Raw genomic sequence first — 26301 nt, forward strand, 5'->3', positions numbered from 1 at the left:
GGGTGTTTTCAGCCTGAGAGCCACTTTCTCTTCTTGGCAAGTCATATCCTAGTGGTGAGTGGTTCCAGAGGCAAAAGTGGGCGGAACAACAACTGTAATTTTTACCTTTTTACAGTAGGCTAGTTTCTACACAGATTCACACACCCATCTTTTACTCTCCATCCAGATACAGTGGTACCTCGGGTTAGGTACTTAATTCGTTCCAGAGGTCCGTACTTAACCTGAAACTGTTCTTAACCTGAAGCACCACTTTAACTAATGGGGCCTCCTGCTGCTCCCGCACCGCCGGAGCACAATTTCTGTTCTCATCCTGAAGCAAAGTTCTTAACCCGAGGTACTATTTTTGGGTTAACGGAGTCTGTAACCTGAAACATCTGTAACCTGAAGCGTGTGTAACCCGAGGTACCACTGTAAGCAAGAGGCATTATCAGAGCTCAGTGGCACAAACAAGCCAGGGAAAGAGACGCTGAAGGAGGGTGCAAAGCAGGGGAAGTGAGGGGTGTGGCCTAAGGAGGAGGGGTGTGGCCTGCGAAAGTTCCAAGGTCCCAAATAGAGAGACCTAGAGGGGCTGCATTTGGCTCCTGGGCTGAAGGTTTCCCACCCTTGCTATCATCATTCTCTTTGTGTTGAGAATCGGGGTGATTCCTAGCTCCTTCCCTCATGGCTACAATATCACAGTTTTCAGGATTTTCTAGTGGCAGTTAAAACAGTACCAAGCCAGTATCCATTTGTCCCTACTAGATAGTATGAAGAGGTTGATGCGATCAATGTAGCATTCTGCATTCATACAGTCAATTTTGATACTTTTATTGATAAATTATTCAGACCTTATCATTTCTCAGTAACCTGTAAGGGTATATGGAAAGAGCACATTGAATGAAATGATGGTTTGTTCTTGTGTCCTTGGTTCAGCTAGTAGATATATATATTTTTAAAGGCCTCAAAGTATTCTCTGTGTGGCTAAATCTAAGAGCATTCAGTAATTTTAATTCACTTTAAGGCAGAAGCTTGATGGATACACACTTTCCCCCAGTTTTATTACACCAACTCCTGTACTGTTGCTAACCTTGGCCTAAGCATGATTAATTCAGAAAGGAGCAGAATGAAAATCTTTTTCATACTTCAGATTGCCATGTGCTTTGTGGGATAAAAATGTAGCCCCAACTTCAACTTCAAATTAAAAGCCTTAAAGGGAATACAACGTGAGAGGCTTCTCTAAAATGCTTAAATAAATGAAATGACCAAGGCCAGGACCTGCTTCCAGAAAGAGAAAAGTAAGGGGAATGTGTTGTGAGAGAGAGGATTATTGGTTTGTTTTTGTTCTTATTTTTAATTGTCTTTTGTGTCTTTTATATTGTAATTTTATGTTGAGATCTATGGATAAAGGGTGATGCACAAATACCGTATTTTTCTCTCTATAACACTCACATTTTTTCTCCTAAAAAGTAAGGGGAAATGTCTGTGCGCGTTATTGAGAGAATGTGTGGTCCCTGGAGCTGACTGGCCCGAGTGCAGGGGCAAAAATCAGATCGCGCATCACAAAGGAGGGAAGGCTGCAGAGAGGAGGCTGATGCTTTACTGCATTCTGCCTCAGGGTCTTACTGCCCACCCTCTCCTGTTTTTGGTTGCTGTGTTTGCTCAAACGCAACAAAGAGCAGGGAAACCCCCTGCTCTCCTGGCAGCATGAAGCACAAAAATGATACATCCACTGTTTCATTCATTCACTGTTTTTTTCTTGTTTTCCTCCTCTAAAAACTATGTGCGTGTTATGGTCAGGTGCGTGTTATAGAGCGAAAAATACGGTAGTAATAATAATAATAATAATAACAACAACAACAACAGCAAACAACAACAATAACCATAATAATAGAAGCATATTGGAATGGTCTGACATCTGCAATATTTAAGAAGTTAGCTTTGCATTTCTCTCCCTGAAATTTCTAATAGTTGATTTATCCTTGGCAGCCTTGCTACATTTTGAGTTTGGAAACTATATATTTTCAGAGTGAACAAACAGATATGATATTTCTCAGCATGGGAAACCATGCAAATCTAAAGTGAGTGGTGCTGTATATTCCTTTTTCTTCTTCTTCTTTTTTCTTTTTTGCTATACCAACCTTCACCTTAACTAGAGGCAATGGAAAAGGCAGGGGAGATCAGCCAGCAACACCTATAGCATAGTTGCAAGGCCTGATAGCTGCTATGAATTTCTGCTACATCTTGAAAGCTGAGAATCATGGGGAATTAAGGTATTACGGAGATGATATTATACTGCAGTGTTATCAGGACCTAGGGGTTTGATATGAACTGTAGATTAATCTCTTGGCTGTCTAAGGGATGACAGGGGAATTATTCCAGTTGTTCCATATGATTTCCAGAGTGGATAAAGGTGATGCTGACGCTCCCATCTTTAAGAGGTGTGTTGATGAATCTTGCCTGCAGGGATTGATAGCATTCTAAAAAAAGGTAAAGCGCCCCCTGACCATTACTGGCCGAGGGAGCCGTCGTACAGCTTCTGGGTCATGTGGCCAGCATGACTAAGCCGCTTCTGGCTAACCAGAGCAGCACACGGAAACACCGTTTACCTTCCCACCGGAATGGTTCCTATTTATCTACTAGCACTTTGACGTGCTTTCAAACTGCTAGGTGGGCAGGAGCAGAGACCGAGCAACAGGAGCTCACCCCGTTGCAGGGATTTGAACCGCCAACCTTCTGATTGGCAAGCCCTAGGCTCTGTGGTTTAGACCACAGTGCCACCTGCATCCCTGATAGCATTCTAGCTGGCCTCTAATCTACAAATTATTATCATTGCAAGATGGCTGGAAGATGGTGGGAGATTCATTGGCAGTGCTGGGGGAGAGCAGGTGTGACATAGGAGACTCTTAAAGGGAAAGTGAGGAGAATTTGAGAAGGCATTTACCCCTTGGAAGCTGAAAGGTTTGCATGCATCATATGCACACATGAACAGGATGACAATATAAACCCCATTCCTTCACATGGTTGTAAATATCAGCACTTGTGTATGCTGTCTCTCGGGAAATATTAATTTAGCTATTCTGGTCAACCATTTCTATAAGCCCTTTCTATAAAAAGCTGTGCTACATGATAATAAACCCTACGTATCAATATTTAGATGTTATGGAGTTTTAAATCATCAAAATAGGGGCTTATTGCAACAAAATGACCATATAATGAGTTGAGCATAAATTTGAACAGAATAGTAAAACTCACTTGTACTGCTAGAAAATCGGTCACATCCTTTATGATTTAAATTTTAATATGTTAAGTGTTTATGTAGTTATGTGCCTAAAATAATTGGCACAATAAAACGTCTCATCCTATAAAGCTTTTACCCTCATAAACCTTATTCACACTAGTAGTTCCATTAACTCTAATAAATATGTATATATATTTATAGTCACAGCAGTAGCACTCCGCTCACACTTAGAGTGTGTTCATTGTCTATTTTCAGATACCCATAATTGGCCTCAAATAGTTTGGATGGAAATAATCTGTGACACAAGCCTCTTTTCGGACTGAGAGTGGGGAGGATATTTTAATGGAAATGGCTGAGAAACTGCCGAGATTTGAGGCAGGGATGAAGTGTTACTGTCTGCAGCTGAAATGGAAGGGTTTCATTAGTTGCTAGAAGATGCCAGAACTCCTTCAAAGTAGAAGATGACAATTTCTCCTGGATACACTATGTTCACTATTTATTTACGGAAAATATTTGTAGGCTGCCTTTCAAGGGAAAGCCCTCTCAAGGAGATCCATAGATGCTACTTTGACATAGCAGATTTCTGTGAACTTTTCAGAGACAGGATTTCAGCACCATAGGCCTAAACAATGCCAGTCTGAAAGACTTAGATAAAGGAGCCAAGCTTAATTCATTGCAGGCTTCCATGGCTGTGGGGCCACCAAAAAAAGGCCCTGTCTCTCATGCCTGCCAGATTAATTGATCTGATCAGCAGGCACACAGGCATGACTTCATCTCCTGCATTGTTATTGGGGAAGCCTTGTTAGAATGTTACAGAACATTAAATAAACTCCCTGGGCCACCTAGTCAGCTCCCCTGCTCAAAGCTGTATCTTTAATTTGTGAGGCCCTTTCACAGATTAGCCAACATTGCTCAAGGGTGTCATAACCCAAAAACTAAAGCTTTGGGCAGAATGGCATAAGTGCCTTCAGCTGAATCATAGTTTATTGGAGGGGAAATCCAAAAGAGGTGCCTTAGTGAGCTTAAAACAGATACAGAGAGAGAGCCATAAAGTAAAGAGGAATATAACTGGTAAAGCAGGATAAATCCTGCTGCCTCTATTTATGCTATGTATATTTATATTCTACTTTATCCCACAGGCTCCGAATAAGCAAGAGTTGAGAATGTAATTAGCTTTATTTATATATAAGTGCTGTCAACAGAAACTGTCTAGATAAATAGACTAATTAGGAGGAAATCCAAAGTCGTGTGGGCTGGAGAGATGTGTGAAAGGAGCGGAAGTTTTCTCTTTTTATTAATAGCTTTTAAATACAATTTTAAATTGATTCTTGATAGTGTTAGTACAATTTGTGGGATTATTTTTTTTAACTAGGTGTTGCACAAATGCATATACAAAGGCCCTCCACAATCTTATTGATGGAAACTGCCGCCACACATGGACATAACATATAAATAATATACTGAAAACTGGAGGAGAATGCTAAAGAAATAATTGTATACGGAGTAGGTGAAATATGAGACTTGAGGAATTGTTTTAAAAAGTGAGGGGGAGAGAGATTCAATTAAACTAATGTCAGCTGGTAAAGAGTTCTATAAATAAGAAGCAATCAGAGAAAAAGCTCAGGATACAAAATAGCTGGAGAGATGTCAGCTCTAGCAAACAACAAAGAACTTGGAAGAATGCAAAAAGCAAGAAGGAGAATATAAAGTACTCAGAGATGAAAGATAAGCAGGAGCTGGCAAATGGATACATTTGAAGGGAGCTAACAGTCTTAAATTGAGTGCAAAAAAGGAAAGGTCACCAGTGAAAAGACATCAAAAGCTAATAAATATGAGCATGCTGGCCTGTAACTAAGGGTAGCGCCTTAATTTTGAGGGCTGTGTTGTGAGCTCTGAAGGGTCAGCGCGTCACATGGCCCCTTTCCGAAAGCACCTCATAACACATCGCCCAACAAACTGCCCCCCAAACACAGGGGCTTTAAAAATGTGCCTTTAAAACCACAGTGAACAGCCTCACAAGACTCAGTGCATTGCATTTGTGTGCTATTTAATTAATTAATAAGGGTATACCCTGCTTCTCAGGAGTGGGGGGAACCCAGCCACCACCACCTTAAACTCACCTTGCCAAATTTTTCAAAATCCGAAAGACAAATGACCAGAACATACAACACCTCAAAATGCAGAACAAAGCAGAAAAATTCTGCTTGAAGCGAGATGCAGACACAGCAATACATGCCTTTTTAGGAAGTGAATGCTAGTCATGTGGGGCTACCACTGAAAAGTCCCTGTCTCTGCTTCTCTACAGTCTGATGGACCTTGATGGCAGATCAGAGAGCAGGGGTCCAGTTGCTGATCTCACCGTCTGGGCTAGTTTGTATGGGTCCAAGTGATCTTCCAGTGAATGGTCCCAAACCATTCACATTTTTAAAGCAGGGATGGGAAACCTGTGGCCTTCCAGACAGCGTTGGACTACAGGTCCAATCATCCATGAGAAAAATTGATTCCCAGTCTTTCTGGACTACAAATCCCATCATCCCATGCCAGGAATAACTTCTAACCAATTAGTTTGCATAATTTCACAGATCATTGTTATTTTTAGCTATTTCAAATATATCAAGGGTTACCATAACACTCTTTGTGCATGAGGACTGGGTATCTAACAATTGGACGAGGAAGCATTCCAGTAATCTAGGTGTTTTCTTTCAAACCCAATAGTCTGATTTTGTGAGCACACCTCTGTGGTCTGCTCTGAATTTAGAAGCTCTGAGAAACTCATATCAACATCTGTCTTCATGCCAAGCGAGCCTTGCCAAGAGAGTAACAAGAATAATCCCATTTAGCCAGGGGGCTGGCTGGCAGCTTTTCCAGTGGTTTAGTTTGAAGCCGAGCAGTGTGAAGCAGAATGTGATATATGAAACGTCACAAGGGAAAATTCTGGATCAAAAGCATCACAAAAGAAAATAGGGGATAGGTGCAACTCATAGAACTTCAGTAATTAAATTCAAATAAACCATAGTGCTACAGAAATAATTCGAATCCCTTTGGAGTTTCTGAATGCTAAATAAATGTTATGCAAGTTTCAGTAATTCTGAGAGGAAAAACAAAATAACTTAGGACATTAAAACTTCCCCATTAATGATTCGAACTTTGGAAAATTATGGGACTTAAATATTTAGGGGCAATAGTGATGCCAGCCCTTTTTATAGAAAGGGCTTATAGAAATGGTTGACCAGAAGGACACTGAAGGGATATTGACTACTCTTTGCAGCCTTAGTCAAATGTACCTTTCAGTTACAACATGGGGGTTTGGAGACATTGTTGAGTATTATCCTGGGTTTTTTTGTTTTGTTTCAAAAATTAATGAGCATGGGCAATTTTTCTATAAATTTATTTTTTTGACATTTATATTGACCTCTTGAGCTATAGGTCACCTTTGTACGCAATATTATGTCCCTTATTATTTTTCAGGTCATTGTGCAATGCTAGATGGTTTTATTGCTGTCCAGTGTTGACTGATGCACATTGAAGCTGCAGTTAGAAGGTTTAGAATAGGCTGTAGATCTACTAATTAGATATCTTCTTTTTTAGATAACAGTTTGTTTTGCAATCCTGCCCAGTACACAAAAACACATGTATTTAAATCCCAACATTTGGTTAAAAATGTGAAGATGGAACTGTGACCCTGCTTACTCTGCTCAACAACTCCCTGCTATTCCCCACACATTAATTCCCCACATCTTCCCCATCCCCATCCTATGCTATTACTAAGCTAGTATTTCACCTTTCCAACTTCATTTCTGAACACTTCTCTTGTCTGTTCTGCAGCCCCACTTTGCATCCCTGTTTTTACCTTCCCCTCCTGATTCTGGGCAACCCCTTTGGCACACAGACCACCTTCATAATAAGCTCCTACATCTTCCTCCTTCACACATTGCAACTACTAATCACTACAAATTCTGAGGCCGAGCTCAGAGTTCATGCAAACCTGGAATTGTGATGTGGCACTACAAATCCTCCAGTTGCTGTGTGATGACAACCTTACATTTTAGTATATAGGGAGATATAACTTAAATATGTGTTACATAGAGTGTGCCAGGGCAGCGGGTGGCTGCTGTTTTCTCAAATGTTAAACCTCTGCCAATGTCTGCCTTTCTTCTTATTTTTCGAGGGATGTTGGAAATTTTATATAACTACATTATTACATCATGCTAAAATTAAAGTATCTGAACAAACAATCATTATCTGCCCAAACTGGGGAAAGGATCAATAAGAAACAGCTTCTTTGAACTGGATTTTTGTTAAACATCAAAGATGATTTAATAAGAAATTGTGCCAAAATTGTATCAGATGTAGCTTTTGTCATTTGGCGATTAGAGCTCTTTATGAAGACAAAACAAATCTCCCACTAACGTAATGAAATGGTATTGTTAGGTCTGCAGAAAGTGAAAACAGGCATTTCCTTCAAAGGAACTATGTAAACACTGTGCTCTCTAGCGGCCACTGAGATAGCCTGTGAGTCTATTGTGATGGTTTCATTTGCCTTTCCCTCTCTCTCTAGTCTGGCAAACGAGATGGTACGCCTTAGGGTCGTAAAATCGGTATTCAAAGTGCATCCATTAGTATTGCAGCTTTGGGTGTGATTGACTTTGTGCTGGTAGATGACAGTGAAAACATTGAAAAAGACTCCCGCAGGAAAGAGGCCTCAACTGGTGGGAGGGAATAAATGAGCCAGGTCTGCCAATGCCCTCCTCACATAATTGCATGAGGCTAACAGCCGCTGTGGTTCCCTCCTGCGTTTGGCACTAGGTTTTGCGAGGAATTAGCCACTGTTGATTTTTAGGGGCGGAAGACAATTTTGTAGCATGTTAACAATGATTTTCATTATGGCACGGGTTTTTACAGGCCAGTGGAAAGATTTGTAAAAATAACTTCCTGTCCTCTAGTATGTACTGCAATTACAGAGGTGGGGGAGGGGGGCATATAAATGACAATTTGCTCCTTGTCTGTTTTTGATGCAATGAGTTAAATATTTTATCTGTTTTAATTTTGCAAACAAGGTGGTAGCATTTTTAAAAAAATCTCATAGATTTAGGGAATTGGTGGTTTCATCCGAATAAGTCATTACATGATCAAAACAACTACCATGCATGCAATGGAACCAACCCCCCCATTGTGTGTTCCCCACACCACCTCAAAATTGCTCCAGATTTTTTGGGGGGATGGGGGAGGGACTCTCTGGAGCAAGTTTGGGATGTAAGGAAGTGCACAGGAAAAGAGAAGGAAGAAAAGCTCTGTTGCATGAGCAGAAATCATTCCGCTTGAGCAATGACTTAGTTAGATGCATCCCTGTGATCCTGAAAAAATAGCCTAGAAATTGCTGGAATAAACTTTCAATAGGCATTGGTTCATCAGAGGCAAAAACTGGGCAGAGATGTATATGGATGTATATAGCCTGCATTCTTAGATATAGCTGTTATGAGCCATTGTAAAAATGTTATCCAGAAATTTCCTTTTATATTGAAAACATTTTTTTTTTCATTTATTAACAATATTGGTACTACCCCAAAGTTCTGTGAGCACCGTGTGTGTGTGTGTGTGTGTGTATAAATAAATCCAGCTTCTCCTCTAGCTTGAAGTGGTTTCCAACAATAAGCAGCTTCCCACATAACTTGTTACGGCATAACAATGGCATAAAGTCATTAAACATCAAATATGACCCAGCAGCCACGAAATCCAAATGCCGTTAAAGGAGCCAGGGGGAAATTAGCAAGTTGGCAAAACTGCTCTCAAACACAAATGGTCTTGCAACGCTTCCTTAACCTCACCAGTTAGCCACACTGATGCGCTTTCTCTAGTAGCTGGTTCCAAAGCCTTCAAGCTATTGCAGGGAAGGCCCTTCTAGTCCCCTTGCTATCAGCAATCTAATTCTAGGCAAAAGTTGCCTAAGCAGAGATTTATCTATACATCTTAATTGAAAGAGGACAGGGAAATCTCCCAACCTTACAGCCAGATTCCCTTGCAGACACCATTTCAGTTGCCACATGCCAGCTGTGAGGCCTGATGTAAATGTTTGTAGAGCAAGAAGTATAAATTTTACTCTCTCTCTCTCTCTTTTACTTGTCTACACACATTTTGCTCTGGACTCCATCCGAGCAAGCAGTATACATCATCAGAGTTCAGGGACGCACTTCAGCCAGGCAAAAACACTCTAGGAAGGCACAGAGCAGAACTGGTGGGTCGTGTTGCTTGGGGAGAGTCCCACAAGTCATATACAAAGCTTGGAGGCTGCATTTGGATCCTGGGTTCAAGCTGCCTTCCCCACCCTCAATATACACACTATGATGTGTGCATCTGACGCAGTGTCACTGAGAAGCCACTAGGCCAGGCTTCCTCAAACTCTGTCCTCCAGATATTTTGAGACTACAATCCCCATCATCCCTGATCAATGGTCCTGCTAGCTAGGGATCATGGGAGTTGTAGGCCAAAAACATCTGGAGGGCCGAGTTTGAGGAAGCCTGCACTAGGCTGTCTGTGTTGGGTGGCTCATCCTGCCAGTCACTTCCTGTAGCCCAGTGGCTAGCAGGAGAGGTGGGAAGTCCCACTCAAACCTCTGACACCAGAGCATGAGTTCACATGGAGACTTTATGGAAACCAACATGTCTTGTCCTCCTTTTCCCCACCACAACATGTAATTTGACAATCATGAGAACATAAGAAGAAACTGCTGGATCAGGCCAATGGCCCATCTAATCCAGCATACTGTTTTCACAGGGGACCAACAGGGGCCTGTGGTAAGCTGGGGATGTGGGTGGCCCTGAGGTCTAAACCACTGAGCCTCTTGGGCTTGCCGGTTGGAAGGTTGGCGGTTCAAATCCCCATGATGGGGTTTGCTCCCATTCCTCTGTCCCAGCTCCTGCCAACCTAGCAGTTCTAAGCACATCAGTGCAAGTAGATAAATAGGTACCGCTGTGGCGGGAAGGTAAACAACGTTTCCATGCACTCTGGTTTCTGTCACGGTGTTCCATTGCACCAGAAGTGGTTTCGTCCTGCTGGCCACATGACCTGGAAAGCTGTGGACAAACGCCGGCTCCCTTGGCCTGAAAGCGAGATGAGTGCCGCAACCCCATAGTTGCCTTTGACTGGACTTAACCATCCAGAGGTCCTTTACCTTTACCTTTTACCAATGGTAAACCTGGCAAGAAGGACCCAGCCATATCTGAACTCTCCCTATTTGTGATTCCCAGCAGCTAGCATTCAGAGGCATCCTGCCTTCAACAGAATGGAGGTAGTATCAACTTGTATGAAGCACAAGTATTAACTTGTATGATGACGCTTGTAACTTTTAAAGCTTAGAAGTGCTGCTTAATTGCCACGTCTTCAGTTTTACTGCTTTGAAGATACAGCTGATCCTCTTGTTCCATTGAAGAGGACCGATGCTTAGCATTGGTTAAGGTATTTGCCAGTCCTTCCTCTCCTTCAGCCCACTCATGGCATGTGGGAGCAGTCACACTGAGCTGGAATGCCCCCCACACAAGCCTAAGCAAGCTGAAAGTCTGCCAGAGTAGGTCTAGCCAGCTGCAAGGCTTTTTTAATTGTCAAGAACTAGATAGTGAGCCTAAGGCTGCAGCAGTATAATCAAATTTGCATCTAGCTGTTCCAATGTCTGCGCTCTTAGCAGCCTTTTCATTTCACTGTGTCAGAAATGACCGTTTGGACAGCTGGGACAACAGTGCGTTCCTGTCTCTTTAAAAAGCAAAGTAAACTTTTTTTGGAACTTGACAGAAATGCTCTCCTCTGATGCCAGCTTATTAATTTAAATGGAGTTTAATTAATGCCCCCACGCAAACATCTCTAGATTATTTTTTCCCCATCACCTGTACCAACTCATTGAAGCACAAAACCCATGCTGCTTTATTCAGGTAACAGCACTGCAGACCGTTGTGGCATCTAAAATATGCAATCATGTTTAAATTTTAATGGGGGCTATTGCAGGAGCTAATTGAATTGCCTTGAGGACTAAAATGTAACTCACACAGGTCTTGTTTCCAATTACCGTTTTCTATTTTATTTACACAGTTTAACAGGGAGAAAGGAATGAGTGCAATCTACATTTAATGTAAGTGTCTTACTGAACCGTGACAGATATCACTCTGGAGATCACAAACATATGCAGCATTTAGAGAAATTTCAAAAAAAATATATAATCCATTATGGCTATCGTTGATTACTCTAGAGAGAGTGTGCAAAGTATATACCATCTCTGGTTCAGTAATGCCAAATAAGTCTAGGAGAGCAGATAAATAATTTGGTTCTCAAGAAATAGACATGTGTTTGATATTATTCATTTTGATACTTTGGGTTGGACATTCTTACTGCCTTCAGTGGGACCAAAATAATGTCTTAAGAGTTAAATTGCAAATCCATTCACAAGACTGGGTTCTTCTGGCATGAAGCGCTGATCTGCCAAGCATTATTTTGTGTAGGAGACCAGTCCATACTAGCCACTCTGCTACTACAGGACATGGGAAATCAATATTGATTAGGATAGTAAATTTCGAAGAACACTTTGCAGCAAAGTGTGAACTTCTTATTCCACCCCACTTTAAAGTGACCAAGAAACAGATGCAGATAGAAACAAGGCTGGTACTTCATAGCTGGCAAGCTGGTGGCACAACTGGGCAACTGCTGAAGGCCTGGCAATGTCTCTCTGCCTCTGCTTCTTGCTCTCTAACCACAATGCCCCTTCCTCTATCCACACCACTGGCATTGCTGCCTGCTCTCTGCTTATCATCTGTGTAGGGAGAGGTCTTACTGACCATAGCTGTCAATTTACAGATTTGAAAATAGGAATCAGCAGCCTCGAAAATAAGGGATTTTAGTCAACCAGCTCCCAAGCCAAAGGCAGAAAGCCCAGCCAGCAGCCAAATGGAGCCTCAAGCGGTGGTTCCCACACCGCAGCAACCCGGCAAAGGGGATGCAGCAAGGAAAACCACCGTCACCTCTCCGCTGGGAAGCGCTGATCAAAGACAAGTCCCCAGGCAACGCGGCCGATTTGATCGGCACAAGGCATGCAAGCTCCACCCCCCAGTCGTTCTTAGACTCCTTATTGGGTGAGCAACGCAGCTAAGCAACACAGTTGGAGCCTCCCTCCTCCCTGGCCGGCAGGGAGGGAGGGAGAGGGGCTGCTTCCTTTGAAACCCAGGAAATTTACGGGATATCAATTTGGGACAGCAGCGGGAAACGGCGCTGGGATAAGGGAGTTTCCCGCCAAATAAGGGACGGTTGACAGCTATGCGTACTGACTTATCTGTTGGCAGCCATCTGTCTCGAGAGACATTAGAAGAGTGTGCTACCAAGGGTAAAGTCAAGCTGTTGGAAAGTTACAGCGACTGCTGTGGCTGTAGAGATCAATACAGGAGAGACATGTTTTATTGCAATTGGGGCAGATGAAGGCATCCAGTTTTGCTGTTACAGGTGCACCATGGCTTACATGTTTCTTTACAGATATGTTAAAAACATATGTTGTCATCCCTGCAAAGCCAAACGCCTAAGGACTCATTAAAAAAGTACCAGAATATATGTGTTGGATAGAAAAAACAGGTGTCATTAGTTTAATAAAAAAAACTTCAGGGATCATCATTACATTTCTATCTTTTTAGCATTATTATTATTTATTTATCTCTCATATGGGTAGTATCCTGCTACTGATAGTAACACACAGTTGATTTTTATATACTGAAATGGATCTTATTTGCATTTTTCTGGCAAGGAAAATGAATTAGTCAGCTAGCACTTGTGACTGCATGAAAAACCTAAAATTCTTTACAGTGGATAAGAGTAAAGCCTTCTGAAGACAAGTGACTGTTACTAGAAAGAAAGTTGGCAATTCACTCTAAATGGCACCACTGTCGTATCAAGATTTAGGAGACAAAATCCTTGCAGTGTTGTAAGAAAAGATCTTTTGAAGCAAGTGACCTTTAGTATTAAGTTAATTCTTTGCTGAAGTCTGCCGGGCCCTTTGGCCATTGTGACTTGCTGTTGCAGTTACTTTGATCACAGAAATGGATTTGGAAAGTGGGTCTGTTAAAAGACCTTGAGTGAAGACTCTCTTGTAGCTGTACCTGAAGTTGAACTGATGTGATGGCAAGTGAGTATGCTAATTCAGCCGACCGCCTTGAACATAAGAGCTCTGCAGCATCAGGCTAAAAGCCCATCTTGTCCAGCATCCTTTGCTCACATCGGCCAACTAGATGCATATGGAAAGCTCCTGAGCAGTAACTTGAGTGCAACAGCCCTTTCCCCACCTGTGTTTCCCAACCAGCTTAATTGGATGACCCTGACTTCTAGAATTAGGAGAGACAGAAATGAATTCACTTTCCCTATACCATGCAAAATCTTACACACCTCTATCATGTTCTCCCCTGCTTGCCTTTTTTCCTAAGCAACAAAGCCCCAAATGTTGCCCCCTTTCCTCATAGGGGAGCTTCTCAAAGCCCTTGATCATTTTTGTTGTCCTTTTTGAACTTTTCCCAGCTCTGCAGTATTCTTTTTTTAGGGCCAGAACTAAACACAGTATTCCAAGTACCACCCCATCATAGATTTCTATAATAGCTTTAGTGGCATTGATAGTTTTGTTTTCAGTCCCTTTCATGCCATTCACCTTTTTCACAGCTGACACGCACTAGTTCAACATCTTCATAAAGCTATCGACTATGACCCTAAGCTCTTGTTCCTGGTCAGTTACTGCCAGTTCAGACCCCATCAGCAAATGTGTGAAATTATAATGTCTTTGAAATTTATGTGACATTTTGCCACAGTATGTATTATTTTACATTTGCTTCCATTTTACTGCCCATTCACCCATTTGGGATAGATTCTTTTGGAGCTCCTCACAATTCCTTCTTGTTTTATCTGCCTAAAAAATATTGGTATTATCAGCAAACAAGGCTATGTCAGTGCTCACCCATAATTCTACATCATTGATGAGCAACTGAAAAAACACAAGTCCTTGGCCGGGGGGGGGGGTGTCCCTCCACTTTTTACATCCTTCCATTGGGAGAAATGTCCCAGTTTTACACTCAGTTTCCTGTTTCTTAACCAGTTACTAATCCATAAGAGGATTTACCTTATCCCCATGAGTTGCTAAGCTTTACTCAGGGGACACTGATGAGGTGCTTTGTTGTTGTTGTTGTTGTTGTTGTTGTTATTATTTTGAAAGTCTTACATACACAATGACACATCTACCTGTAGGCTTGTTGACACATCAGAGAACTCTGAAAGGATACTGAGACAGAAGTTGCTCTTTTCTACGATTGGTAATTCTATATTTTGCACTGCTTTCCACCAGTTTTCCTAGAACAAACATTAAGCTAACCAGCCTGTGATTTCCCAGATTCTCCCAGATCTCTTTTTTCAAAAAAATATTAATACGTTGGCCACTTTCCAGTCGGGTAGAGAAGCTGACCTTAGGGACTCGTTACATACTTTGCTAGAAGATTGGCAGTTTCATATTTGAGTTCTTTAATAACTCTCAGGTAGATGCACCCAGACCCCGGTGATTTATTACTTTTTCATTTGTCAAATAAGGCTTAGCTTAGAACATTCCTCAGACTCCCTTCCAGTGAAAGTTAGTTCAGGCACAAGGATCTGCCCTACATTGACTTGATCTTTTTTCCCATGAATTGGCCTTGAAAACATCACATGCAGGTTTCATTGTGAACGTAATTCAGTTCCATGTAGGATGCAGTATATATGGGACTGTGGGTCCTTCAGACAGAGAAGCCTTCTGGACCCAGCCACTCAAAGAACATAATATGCAAGCTGCTCTGACTATGTTGGCAAGTGCTGCTCACACATGGTGGCACAATTTTTGGCTGTGTGACCTGTGCCTGTTGCTCTCGAGAGACAATGTGATTGTGCTATCTTCAACATGCGACCATTATCTACAAGGAGGGTTCCTAAGGATAAATTTTAGAGCATATGTATGCTCTTGCAAGACATTTTGAAATCACCACTGCTTCTGGATGCACTTCACCCTGGCTGCAAGCCCAGGAACAGTTGCACTAACTACTCCCAGCTCATCATTGCTTGAAACTGCCCCAAATGTATAGCCAATGCAGTACTAGGGATAGCATAAGAGTTTATCCAAACTTGGCTCAGATTCTAATCCAAGAGGTTTGCAAAGAAAAAAAAAGGGGGGGGGGAGAAAAGCAAGTCCAAACCAAACTTGAATCTTCCAACCTCTGAACATCCTTTTCTAAGTGTTCAAAGTCAAAGTGCTCAGGAAAGGAAATCCTATGTTACTCGTTTTTCCAGCCCCAGTTCATACTAACAGAGAGAGATTTTGGAAGCTGGCCCATCTCTATAAAGAATCATCAAAAGTATTGTCGCTTCATTCTTCAAATCCTGTTCCATGTATACTTTTGGGGGGATCATTATCTATGTTCACATTAATAAAAGCAGTAATTTGTGTGTCTTTTCATCTTAGGGAGTTGGTTATTTACATTTTGAGATATATAGTTTTCAACTCCTGACAGATACCTGTGTACTTTGGTGCTATATGTTAATGTGTATGTAGATGCCCTAATTATCTTTCTGTAGGGCACTTGATTTAATTTAGGCTTCATTAACTTTCATCCCTTAGGTTGATTTTCCTTCAGGTATCCTGAAATTTGATAGCATTGTAATAGGCTTTTATTTATCGCGGGGTGGGGATTCCACTTATCGAGGGACTTCATACACAGGAAGTTTAGTGTGGAGGTGTGGTGCTTAGAAGAGCCTGCCAAAACTGAGGTATAAATTACAAGTTTTGGTTCTGTACAATATAATTTTGTACTGGAAGTGACTCCTGGGTCCCTAAATTATCCTTACAAATAATTATTCACCAGCTGGTTTCCCAACCCCACATCCTTTTATCAGTGCTCCTACTTTACTTTAGTTTTCTGCCAGCTGTTCCCTGTCACATGCTGTGAGCCTGTTGTAACTCACTGTTAGAGCATCTGTTTTGCATTACACAGTTCCAGGTTCAATTCCCAGTATTTCAGGACTGGGAGATACCCCTGACTGAAATCCTGGGGAGCTGGTGCCAGTTTAGGAGGGTCCGAGCTACATGCACCCTCATCCATACCACAGTCTCTTAAATATAAGATTGCAACACTTCTTTTTCATTCAGCGTAGCATCATGTCACCCAAAGGCTCTTCTCTCCCCCCCCCCCCCTTCTGCCTTAAAGACAAAAGATCTAGAAGATCTGCACAGGCAGCTGTCAAAGCAGCAGTAGATTTTATTTCATATGTAATAAACGTATACCTCACAATTAATGTAATCTGCATGCTTTGGATGTACATCATCTATGAAAAGTGTAAAAATTAACTTTCTGGTAAATGGTCAGTTAGTGGTCCAGGAAACCAGCAGGTCACCGTAACTGGGAAATGAAAAAGTGGTGGAAGAGATTTGAAGTTTTAGCCTAAGAAGGCCACTGATCCCTCAGTACAGTGGATTACGTACTGGGTTACGTACTCCTTACAAACACTTTGTTTTACGAGCTCCGCTAATCCGGAAGTAGGTGTTCCAGGTAGTGAATTTTGCCCCGGGATGCAAGCGGAAGTCGCACGCCAGTGGCATGGCGGCAGCGAGAGGTCCAATTAGCGAAAGCGTGCCTCAGATTAAGAACGGTTTCGGGTTAAGAACAGACCTCCAGAACGAACTAAGTTCATAAATGGAGGTACCACTGTACATAGACTTGCCCTTGACATGAGTGGATCCCTTTGTCCTTTTGGATGAATGAAATAAAGTGCCCCCTCCCGCCTCACTGAATGACAAGTATTTCAACATATGTGAACTCACTTCTTCATCCTGCCATTTTCTAATTGGTCTTGTTCCTCTGCCTAGTCCCTCCTCGACCCTTACACAGTGTCTTATCTGGTAACATTTTGAAACATCATTCTGAGACTTTTGTGTGTTTTTAATGGTTTTGTGGCTTTTTAATGGAACCAAGTATGGAATCTCCCAGGGAGGGTAGCACACAAGGGCCAGGCAAAAAATTCAGCTTGCTGGATAATTCCCAGTACCTGCTGTTCAATATGTGGGTTTTGATCTGTGTTAGTGCTACAATTCTGATTAAAGCTCAGGAAATTGGCAGACAAACACTGCTTTAAGAATTGCCTTCTAGGATGAGGCCAAAGGCACATCTAGTCCAAGACTCAGTTGTGAACAATAGCCAGTCAAGTGCCTTTGGGAAGGCCACCAACGGTGTGATGGCAGTATGGGAGATAACTAAAAAGTGATGGCAGTAGCCGACCCCTTTTAGTTATCTCCCATGCTGGTTCTTTGGTTTTAAGCAAGAATTTAGAAAGGTGCAGCTCTGCAGCCGTGTTTATGCACCTCTGTCATCTCTCTGTATTACTTTGTACTTTGTACCTTGCTTTTGCCAGGCTGGTTTTTATTTGCTTTTAATTCTGTTGACACATATCTTTACTAATTGTATCCTTTTAAAAATCCTTTGTATGTGCTAATCTAATACTTACTCTCCCTTTCCCTCCATTTCTCAGAGTTACATTCATGGAAGCAGCCAAGCACAATTCGTTGCAGAGTCTCATATTATACTGCTCCTGAGTATCCTTCAAATGTTGATGGATGGAACAAGGCAAGCTAAGCAGAGTCTGCTATTACATGAAATTGCACTGACAGTGAATATCACTGAGGTTTTGAACAGGTATTGCGTTCCCTGCCTATTTGCTATGTGATTAAGATGATGCCCAATAGTTTGGGGGGTTTTATGTGTAGAGAAAGGTAGATGTTTTTGTTGTATACTTGCTAACTGGTTACCTGGTGCTGTGTTGCGTATTTTTTCCCCTTTGTAACAGAAACCAACTATGTTGTGTTAAACTATGAATCAGCTCAGGATGTCAGCAGTGATCATCAAGTGACAAGATCATCATTTTAATCTTTTGCTAAACTTGCTGTTATTGCAAGGGTAGGGAACCAGTTGCCCTCCAGATATTGTTGGATTGCAATTCTCATCATCCCCAACAATTTGGTGTCTGGTAACATCTGGAGAGCAAATAGGTCTTCCTTTATCACAACAAAAGATTGTATTCCTAGTTGAAATGTGGAAGCAAGTCTCATTGGAAGCATATTTCCCCCACCCAACACACACATGCCATTGTACATCTCTCAAGTACTCATACCTTCTCCACACAAATGAATGGGTGGATTTGTTGTTGTTGTTGTTGCTTAGTCGTTCAGTCGTGTCCGACTCTTCGTGACCCCATGGACCAGAGCACGCCAGGCACTCCTGTCTTCCACTGCCACCCACACTTTGGTCAGGTTCATGTTTGTAGCTTCGAGAACACTGTCTAACCATCTCATCCTCTGTCGTCCCCTTCTCCTTGTGCCCTCCATCTTTCCCAACATCAGGGTCTTTTCCAGTGAGTCTTCTCTTCTCATGAGATGGCCAAAGTATTGGAGCCTCAGCTTCACGATCTGTCCTTCCAATGAGCACTCAGGGCTGATTTCCTTAAGAATGGATGCGTTTGATCTTCTTGCAGTCCATGGGACTCTCAAGAGTCTTCTCCAGCACCATAATTCAAAAGCGTCAATTCTTCGGCGATCAGCCTTCTTTATGGTCCAGCTCTCACTTCCATACATCACCACTGGGAAAACCATAGCTTTTACTATACGGACCTTTGTTGGCAAGGTGATGTCTCTACTTTTTAAAATGCTGTCTAGGTTTGTCATTGCTTTCCTCCCAAGAAGCAGGCATCTCTTAATTTCGTGGCTGCTGTCACCATCTGCAGTGATCATGGAGCCCAAGAAAGTAAAATCTCTCACTGCCTCCATTTCCTCCCCTTCTATTTGCCAGGAGGTGATGGGACCAGTGGCCATGATCTTTGTTTTTTTGATGTTGAGCTTCAGACCATATTTTGCGCTCTCCTCTTTCACCCTCAATAAAAGGTTTTTTAATTCCTCCTCACTTTCTGCCATCAAGGTTGTGTCATCTGCATATCTGAGGTTGTTGATATTTCTTCCAGCAATCTTAATTCCGGCTAGGGATTCATCCAGTCCAGCCTTTCGCATGATGAATTCTGCATATAAGTTAAATATGCAGGGAGACAAAATACAGCCTTGTCGTACTCCTTTCCCAATTTTGAACCAATCAGTTGTTCCATATCCAGTTCTAACTGTAGCTTCTTGTCCCACATAGAGATTTCTCAGGAGACAGATGAGGTGATCAGGCACTCCCATTTCTTTAAGAACTTGCCATAGTTTGCTGTGGTCGACACAGTCAAAGGCTTTTGCATAGTCAATGAAGCAGAAGTAGATGTCTTTCTGGAATTCTCTAGCTTTCTCCATAATCCAGCGCATGTTTGCAATTTGGTCTCTGGTTCCTCTGGCTCTTCTAAATCCAGCTTGCACTTCTGGGAGTTCTCGGTTCACATACTGCTTGAGCCTTCCTTGTAGAATTTTAAGCATAACCTTGCTAGCGTGTGAAATGAGTGCAATTGTGCGGTAGTTGGAGCATTCTTTAGCATTGCCCTTCTTTGGGATTGGGATGTAGACTGACCTTCTCCAATCCTCTGGCCACTGCTGAGTTTTCCAAACTTGCTGGCATATTGAGTGTAGCACCTTAACAGCATCATCTTTTAAAATTTTAAATAGTTCAGCTGGAATACCATCACTTCCGCTGGCCTTGGTATTTGCAATGCTTTCTAAGGCCCATTTGACTTCACTCTCCAGGATGTCTGGCTCAAGGTCAGCAACCACACTACCTGGGGTGTACGAGACATCCATATCTTTCTGGTATAATTCCTCTGTGTACTCTTGCCACCTCTTCTTGATGTCTTCTGCTTCTGTTAGGTCCTTACCACTTTTGTCCTTTATTATGGTAATCTTTGAACGAAATGTTCCTTTCATATCTCCAATTTTCTTGAACAGATCTCTGGTTCTTCCCATTCTGTTGTTTTCCTCTATTTCTTTGCATTGCTCATTTAGGAAGGCCTTCTTGTCTCTCCTTGCTATTTTTTGGAATTCTGCATTCAATTTCCTGTATCTTTCTCTATCTCCCTCGCATTTTGCTTGCCTTCTCTCCCCCGCTATTTGTAAGGCCTCATTGGACAGCCACTTTGCTTTCTTGCATTTTCTTTTCATTGGGATGGTTTTCGTTGCTGCCTCCTGTATAATGTTTCGAGCCTCCTTCCATAGTTCTTCAGGTACTCTGTCCAGCAAATCTAAATCCTTAAACCTGTTCCTCACTTCCACTGTGTATTCATAAGGGATTTGATTTAGATTGTATCTTACCGGCCCAGTGGTTTTTCCTACTTTCTTCAGTTTAAGCTTGAATTTTGCTATAAGAAGCTGATGATCTGAGCCACAGTCAGCTCCAGGTCTTGTTTTTGCTGACTGTATAGAGCTTCTCCATCTTTGGCTGCAGAGAATATAATCAATCTGATTTCGATGCTGCCCATCTGGTGATGTCCATGTGTAGAGTCGTCTCTTGTGTTGTTGGAAAAGAGTGTTTGTGATGACCAGCTTGTTCTCTTGACAGAACTCTATTAGCCTTTGCCCTGCTTTGTTTTGAATTCCAAGACCAAATTTGCCAGTTGTTCCTTTTATCTCTTGATTCCCTACTTTAGCATTCCAATCCCCTATAATGAAAAGAACATCCTTCTTTGGTGTCACTTCTATAAGGTGTTGTAAGTCTTCATAGAATTGGTCAATTTCAGTTTCTTCAGCACCAGTAGTTGGTGCATAAACTTGGATTATTGTTATGTTAAAAGGTCTGCCTTGGATTCGTATCGAGATCATTCTATCATTTTTGAGATTGCATCCCAGTACAGCTTTCACCACTCTTTTGTTGACTATGAGGGCCACTCCATTTCTTTTGCGGGTTTCTTGCCCACAGTAGTAGATATGATAGTCATCCGAACTGAATTCGCCCATTCCCGTCCATTTTAGTTCACTGATGCCCAGGATGTCAATATTTATTCTTGCCATCTCATTTTTGACCACACCCAACTTACCCAGGTTCATGGTTCTTACATTCCAGGTTCCTATGCAATATTTTTCTTTACAGCATTGGACTTTCCTTTCGCTTCCATGCATATCCGCAACTGAGCGTCCTTTCGGCTTTGGCCCAGCCGCTTCATCAGCTCTGGATCTACTTGTACTTGTCCTCCACTCTTCCCCAGTAGCATGTTGGACGCCTTCTGACCTGAGGGGCTCATCTTCCAGCGTCATATCTTTTATATGCCTGTTGTCTTTGTCCATGGAGTTTTCTTGGCAGGGATACTGGAGTGGCTTGCCGGTTCCTGCTCCAGGTGGATCACGTTTGGTCCAAACTCTCCACTATGACCTGTTCATCTTGGGTGCCCTGCTCGGCATAGTTCATAGCTTCTCTGAGTTCTTCAAGCCCCTTCGCCACGGCAAGGCAGTGATCCATGAAGGGGAATGGGTGGATAATAATAATTAATAATAATTTATTATTTCTACCCCACCCATCTGGCTGGATCACAAGGATGGGGTATATATATCTAGAAGCAGTGACCATTATGTGCAGGGATTCTGTTTTTGTCCCCCACACATGTCGGTAGAGCATGCATAAGCGTGCTCTGCCCCTCCCCAGTTCTGCCCCCATTTCACCCCCATTTTGCCTTCTTCCAGGTCCGAAAGGACCCGCACATCAGCGATCATGTGTCAATTGGACGGGCCTAAAATTGTCATTCCCTGTATATACCTGATTAGAAAACAAAATCTATATAAAATGGGATGGATGCGCCTAAGCGCAACACCAACTCCAGGCTCTAAGGGCCTAGACCCCTTTGAATGAATCCTTCTCTTTTAATAGGTTCATCAGTCAGGTAATAATGTTGGCTGTATGGTTATGCTCCCTAGTAGCAACAAACGTAGGGCAATCCTTTTTTGATGCAGAGAAGTCACTGTGGTGTTGACATCCATCAGTCTCGTGACACAGTGGAGTGTGTCTCTGGGGGTGAAGTCAAACAGCTGTGTTAGCAGCACCGAAGTGACCTCCTCAGGGCAAAAGCCTGGGCAGTGTGTATGGAAGTCCTGGGTCATCATATTACATTTGCAGGAGATTTTAGAAGGAATTATCTTACTTGTATTACAGAGTAATTGTAACTGATTGTGTGTTCTGCCCAAGTTGCCATATTAACCTATATCTACCACAACGCTCCTAGTACCACTAGGAAAATCTGAGAGTTCCTAATGTTTTGCTGTTTGCTGTCAAAATTTCCCCATTTTCACCACTAGTAGTATACATCAGAAATGCTGCACAATTTAAGGATGGTATGGAAGATTGGGGGGGGGGGTTCCCAGTGGATTCTGGTCCTCATACTGGATTCTCTCTGAGAACTATTTGCGGTATTCACTACTGTATTGGGGACTGTGCATGGAATATTCTTTGACTCACCAAAATGTATGGGGAGTTCATGGTTCTGTGGAACTATGGATGTGTTAAAGACAACTGTTGTTTTATGAAACTCCCTTGTGCGCTGTTGTTTTCACCCCATAGATTGGGCAGTCAGGTGGTAATACTTCACAACTAGCAGTTCCGACTTCATACATTACCGTAAGTGGGAAATATTAGGGTGAGGGAATAGTTTCTGATCAGGAAGTGGTAGTCTCAAGGCTTCCTTGCAGGGAAGTTTTTAATGTATGACATATTAGTGTATTTTTTGTATTTGGGGAAGCCACCCAGAGTGGCTGGGGAAACCCAGCCAGATGGGTGGGGTACAAATAATTTACTACTACCATTATTATTATTATTATTATTATTATTATTATTATTATTATTATTATTATTATTTTCAATTAGCTTCCAACTTTTACCAGTGTTTCTAATTCAAATGCTTCTGTCTCTTTGGGTGGATAGAGGGTGGTCATCAAAGGACCCTTAAATTTTCTATAGAGGAGAGTCCCAAGGGGTTCAGTGAACCCTGACTTTCAATAAATTTCATCAGACTTACAGTAACATTCAAAGCCAAGTTGCCAAGGAACCTTTCTTTACTGGCCTGACACATCCTTCTCACGGCTTTCTAGTTTGAATAGAGGATTTAAACTAGCACATCCCACAAGAGTTTTGGAAGGTTTTATTTCATGGCTCAGTACTGTCAACTGAAATTTGTGATGCAAAGAGGTTATGCAAGCAGTGTGAAGTCTTACATATGGATTTTTAACAGTTACGCTTGGAAGAGTTTGTTTCCATTATCCTTTATGTACCAGCAATAATTATTAGCTGCGCTGTTGTTTCTGTTTGTCTATTCAAAAATGTTTGCGGTAAAGAAGAAAGTAACAAAATATCACTTTCCCCGATAATGCTGTTGAATTTCTCAGTGTTTTATGAAAAACATATTGTTGAATTTTAATATGCCTTTTGCCTTGTCTCCAGTGGGAGGAGTCATCCCTCTCGTACCAAACTGGCCCTGCCTATAATGGAAGGTAGTTGGGGTCCTTACTTTGTTCTTTTTCAGCCTTTCTAATCAGCTTGTGATTATTATAAATTTTTAATTTTAACTTTTGGTACTTGGTTGTGTTTTGTTTCACTTTGCTTTCTCTTTCTCTCTCTCTTTTTTTTTTTTAATGTAAACCACTTTGAAGGCCCTCATTTGGCCCAGAAGGGGTTAGAAAATGTTTAAGCCAGGCATAGGCAAACTCTGGCCCTCCAGATGTTTTGGAACTACAATTCCCATCATCCCTAGCTAACAGGACCAGTGGTCAGGGATGATGGGAATTGTAGTCTCAAAACATCTGGAGGGTCGGAGTTTGCCTGTGCCTGGTTTAAGCAATACTCCCTGTCCATAAATGGCTAGCACTGGGAGGGATTTTGGGGTGGCAGCCACAGGCAGGTGTGTACTGCTGAGCCAACAAATGTGAGCAGAAGCATTTCAGCTTTAGTTTTCTCTGCAACGTGTTTGTGCACAACACTTCTCAGGTAGTGCAAGCTTACTTGTACGGTGCTATCCAGGCATGGTGTCGTAAGCTTACGGGGATTGCCCTCCCGCTTCTCCTGCCTTTTCCATCTAGCAGGTTTCTGTACAGTATTGAGCATCATGCCTGTTTCATTTACATCAAAGTAAATCCAGGGTAATTCTGTCAAAGTGTATTCATTTAGGCCTGTCTAAAGCTTGCTTAAGGGATAACAAGGCTCAATAAGTCAGCTTCCTATTGCACAGCAACATTTTGAAAAGCAAACTTGCCAAAATGTGGATTCTGTTCCCAGGAAAGGAATAGATGGGTTTCCACCCCTTGGTTTCTTTTACATACAGTGCATCCAAGGACAGATATTTCCAGGGGAAGAAACATTAATGCTGAACGCAGTTTGAGAATTGTTTTTAGATTTGGATCGCTTCTAATCTGTCATTATAACCACAGTGTAGTGCCATTTTTCCTCAGCATCTGTTCTCATTTATCTTAAACTGGCAAAGCCCTGTTTTCCTTTCTAAGAGCAACAGTAGCTTGTTATCAGGTGCAATTGAGAATGAAGCTTTATGTACTGTAAACATATTTGTCACCCTCTCAGTTGGATGATCATTGCCTGAAGGTGCTGTATGTAATTTTCACAAATAATAGTTTGTGGTTTTAGGCAGACTTACATCAATATTTTGGCTGCCCTGAGTAGCTTCCTTTTGGAGGGGTGGTGCCATCAATAAATCATCCCAGGAGCTGAAATGCATTTGAGATAGACTGAACTATATGAAATAAAACAGAATGACTGCATAGAAACGACTGTCACATATTTGTTCCAGTACCAATGTTCTTAGAAACTCATCAAAGACCTTAGTTTGTGCAATCAACATATGTCATCATCTTTCCATCATTAAGTACCTGGATAAAGATGCATTGGTGGTTTGCTGACAGACATTATAGGAAAGAGGGGGAGGCATGTTGATATTCACGAAAGTAAGGACGAAAGCACCTTTTTTTCCTATCAGAATGCATTCAATTGTATTTCTAAACAATGCATTTCAAAAATGACTCTTTACTTCAGGCATTGATCTGAAAACAATCATAGACACACATCATGCATTACATTAATTATTCTTCAATTCTGAGAATAATTAGACCATAGAACACAGATTCTCTAACAGAAGCTTCTTAGGATAATTACTTCACATTTCAACGGTAAACATACATTCTTCATGTCAGGAATGGGATAAAGAGACTTGTTATGCTTCTGCCATTTAAAAGCTGAATACTAAAGCAAAAAGATTTCTTAAACTGCAAATTGCAAGTATTTTTTGCCTTTTGAGCTCTTGTTTAGATTGCCCATCCATATCTTGATATTACTCACTTCCTTATTCCAGAGCTTCTTGAGACAAAATGGGAATCTTTCTGAACTCCCCATACTTTAAAGACAGAAAAACCGAAGAACCAAATTGACTATACTAATCCATTGACAACTACTAGTTGAAATGACTCACTTATTCCATAGAAGAAAAGTTCTTCGGACTATAGGTAGAGAAATCTCATGTTGAAATATTCCCACTTGGAAGAGAGAATGTTTTTTATAAATAGAAAACTAGTACACCGAGAAAAGAGTTCACCAAAAACAACCAAGATGCACAACAAAACACATTTTTAGTTTTTTGAGAGGAGCGTTTCAATATGCCCCCCCCCCCAACAAATAACCTATAACCAGTGTTAGAAACTCAGATACACAATTTAATTCCCAAATGGCACCTTAAACCGAGGTTGCAAATGTCTAGGCACCTTTTTTCTTCTTCATCATCATCATCATTTCTATACCGCTTTATATTTTAAAGAAAACATCTCAAAGCAGTTTACAAACACATTAAAACATCAAATAAAACAATCCAGAATAAAACAAATTCAAGCTTCAAGGAGAACATTTCTGATCCTTCTCTAAGTGACATTTTGCTTTCCCTCTTTTTATCTACTTACTAAATTTTTATAGCTGCCCCATAGCAGAAATACTCTAGGATGCTGGGCAGTGTAGTGGTTAGACTGTCGGCCTGGGATCTGGGATATCAGGATTCAAATCCCCACTCAGTCGTGAAACCTTGGGCCAATCACAGTCTCTTAACCTACCTCACAGGGATGTTGTAGG

General features: G+C 41.7%; 1 protein-coding gene across 1 annotated transcript in view; it reads left to right on the forward strand.

Annotated features, from left to right (window-relative positions):
• TUSC3 (tumor suppressor candidate 3) overlaps nucleotides 1–26301 on the forward strand; it is a 129216-nt gene that overhangs the window by 79779 nt on the left and 23136 nt on the right. The window contains exon 7 of the mRNA XM_083458434.1: nucleotides 17765–17828. Coding sequence (XP_083314560.1) covers nucleotides 17765–17828 — 64 coding nt within the window. The remainder of the gene's footprint in view (nucleotides 1–17764; nucleotides 17829–26301) is intronic.

The sequence above is a fragment of the Podarcis tiliguerta genome (assembly GCF_965153285.1).
Source record: "Podarcis tiliguerta genome assembly, chromosome: 9".
NCBI classification, from domain to species: Eukaryota; Metazoa; Chordata; class Lepidosauria; order Squamata; family Lacertidae; genus Podarcis; species Podarcis tiliguerta.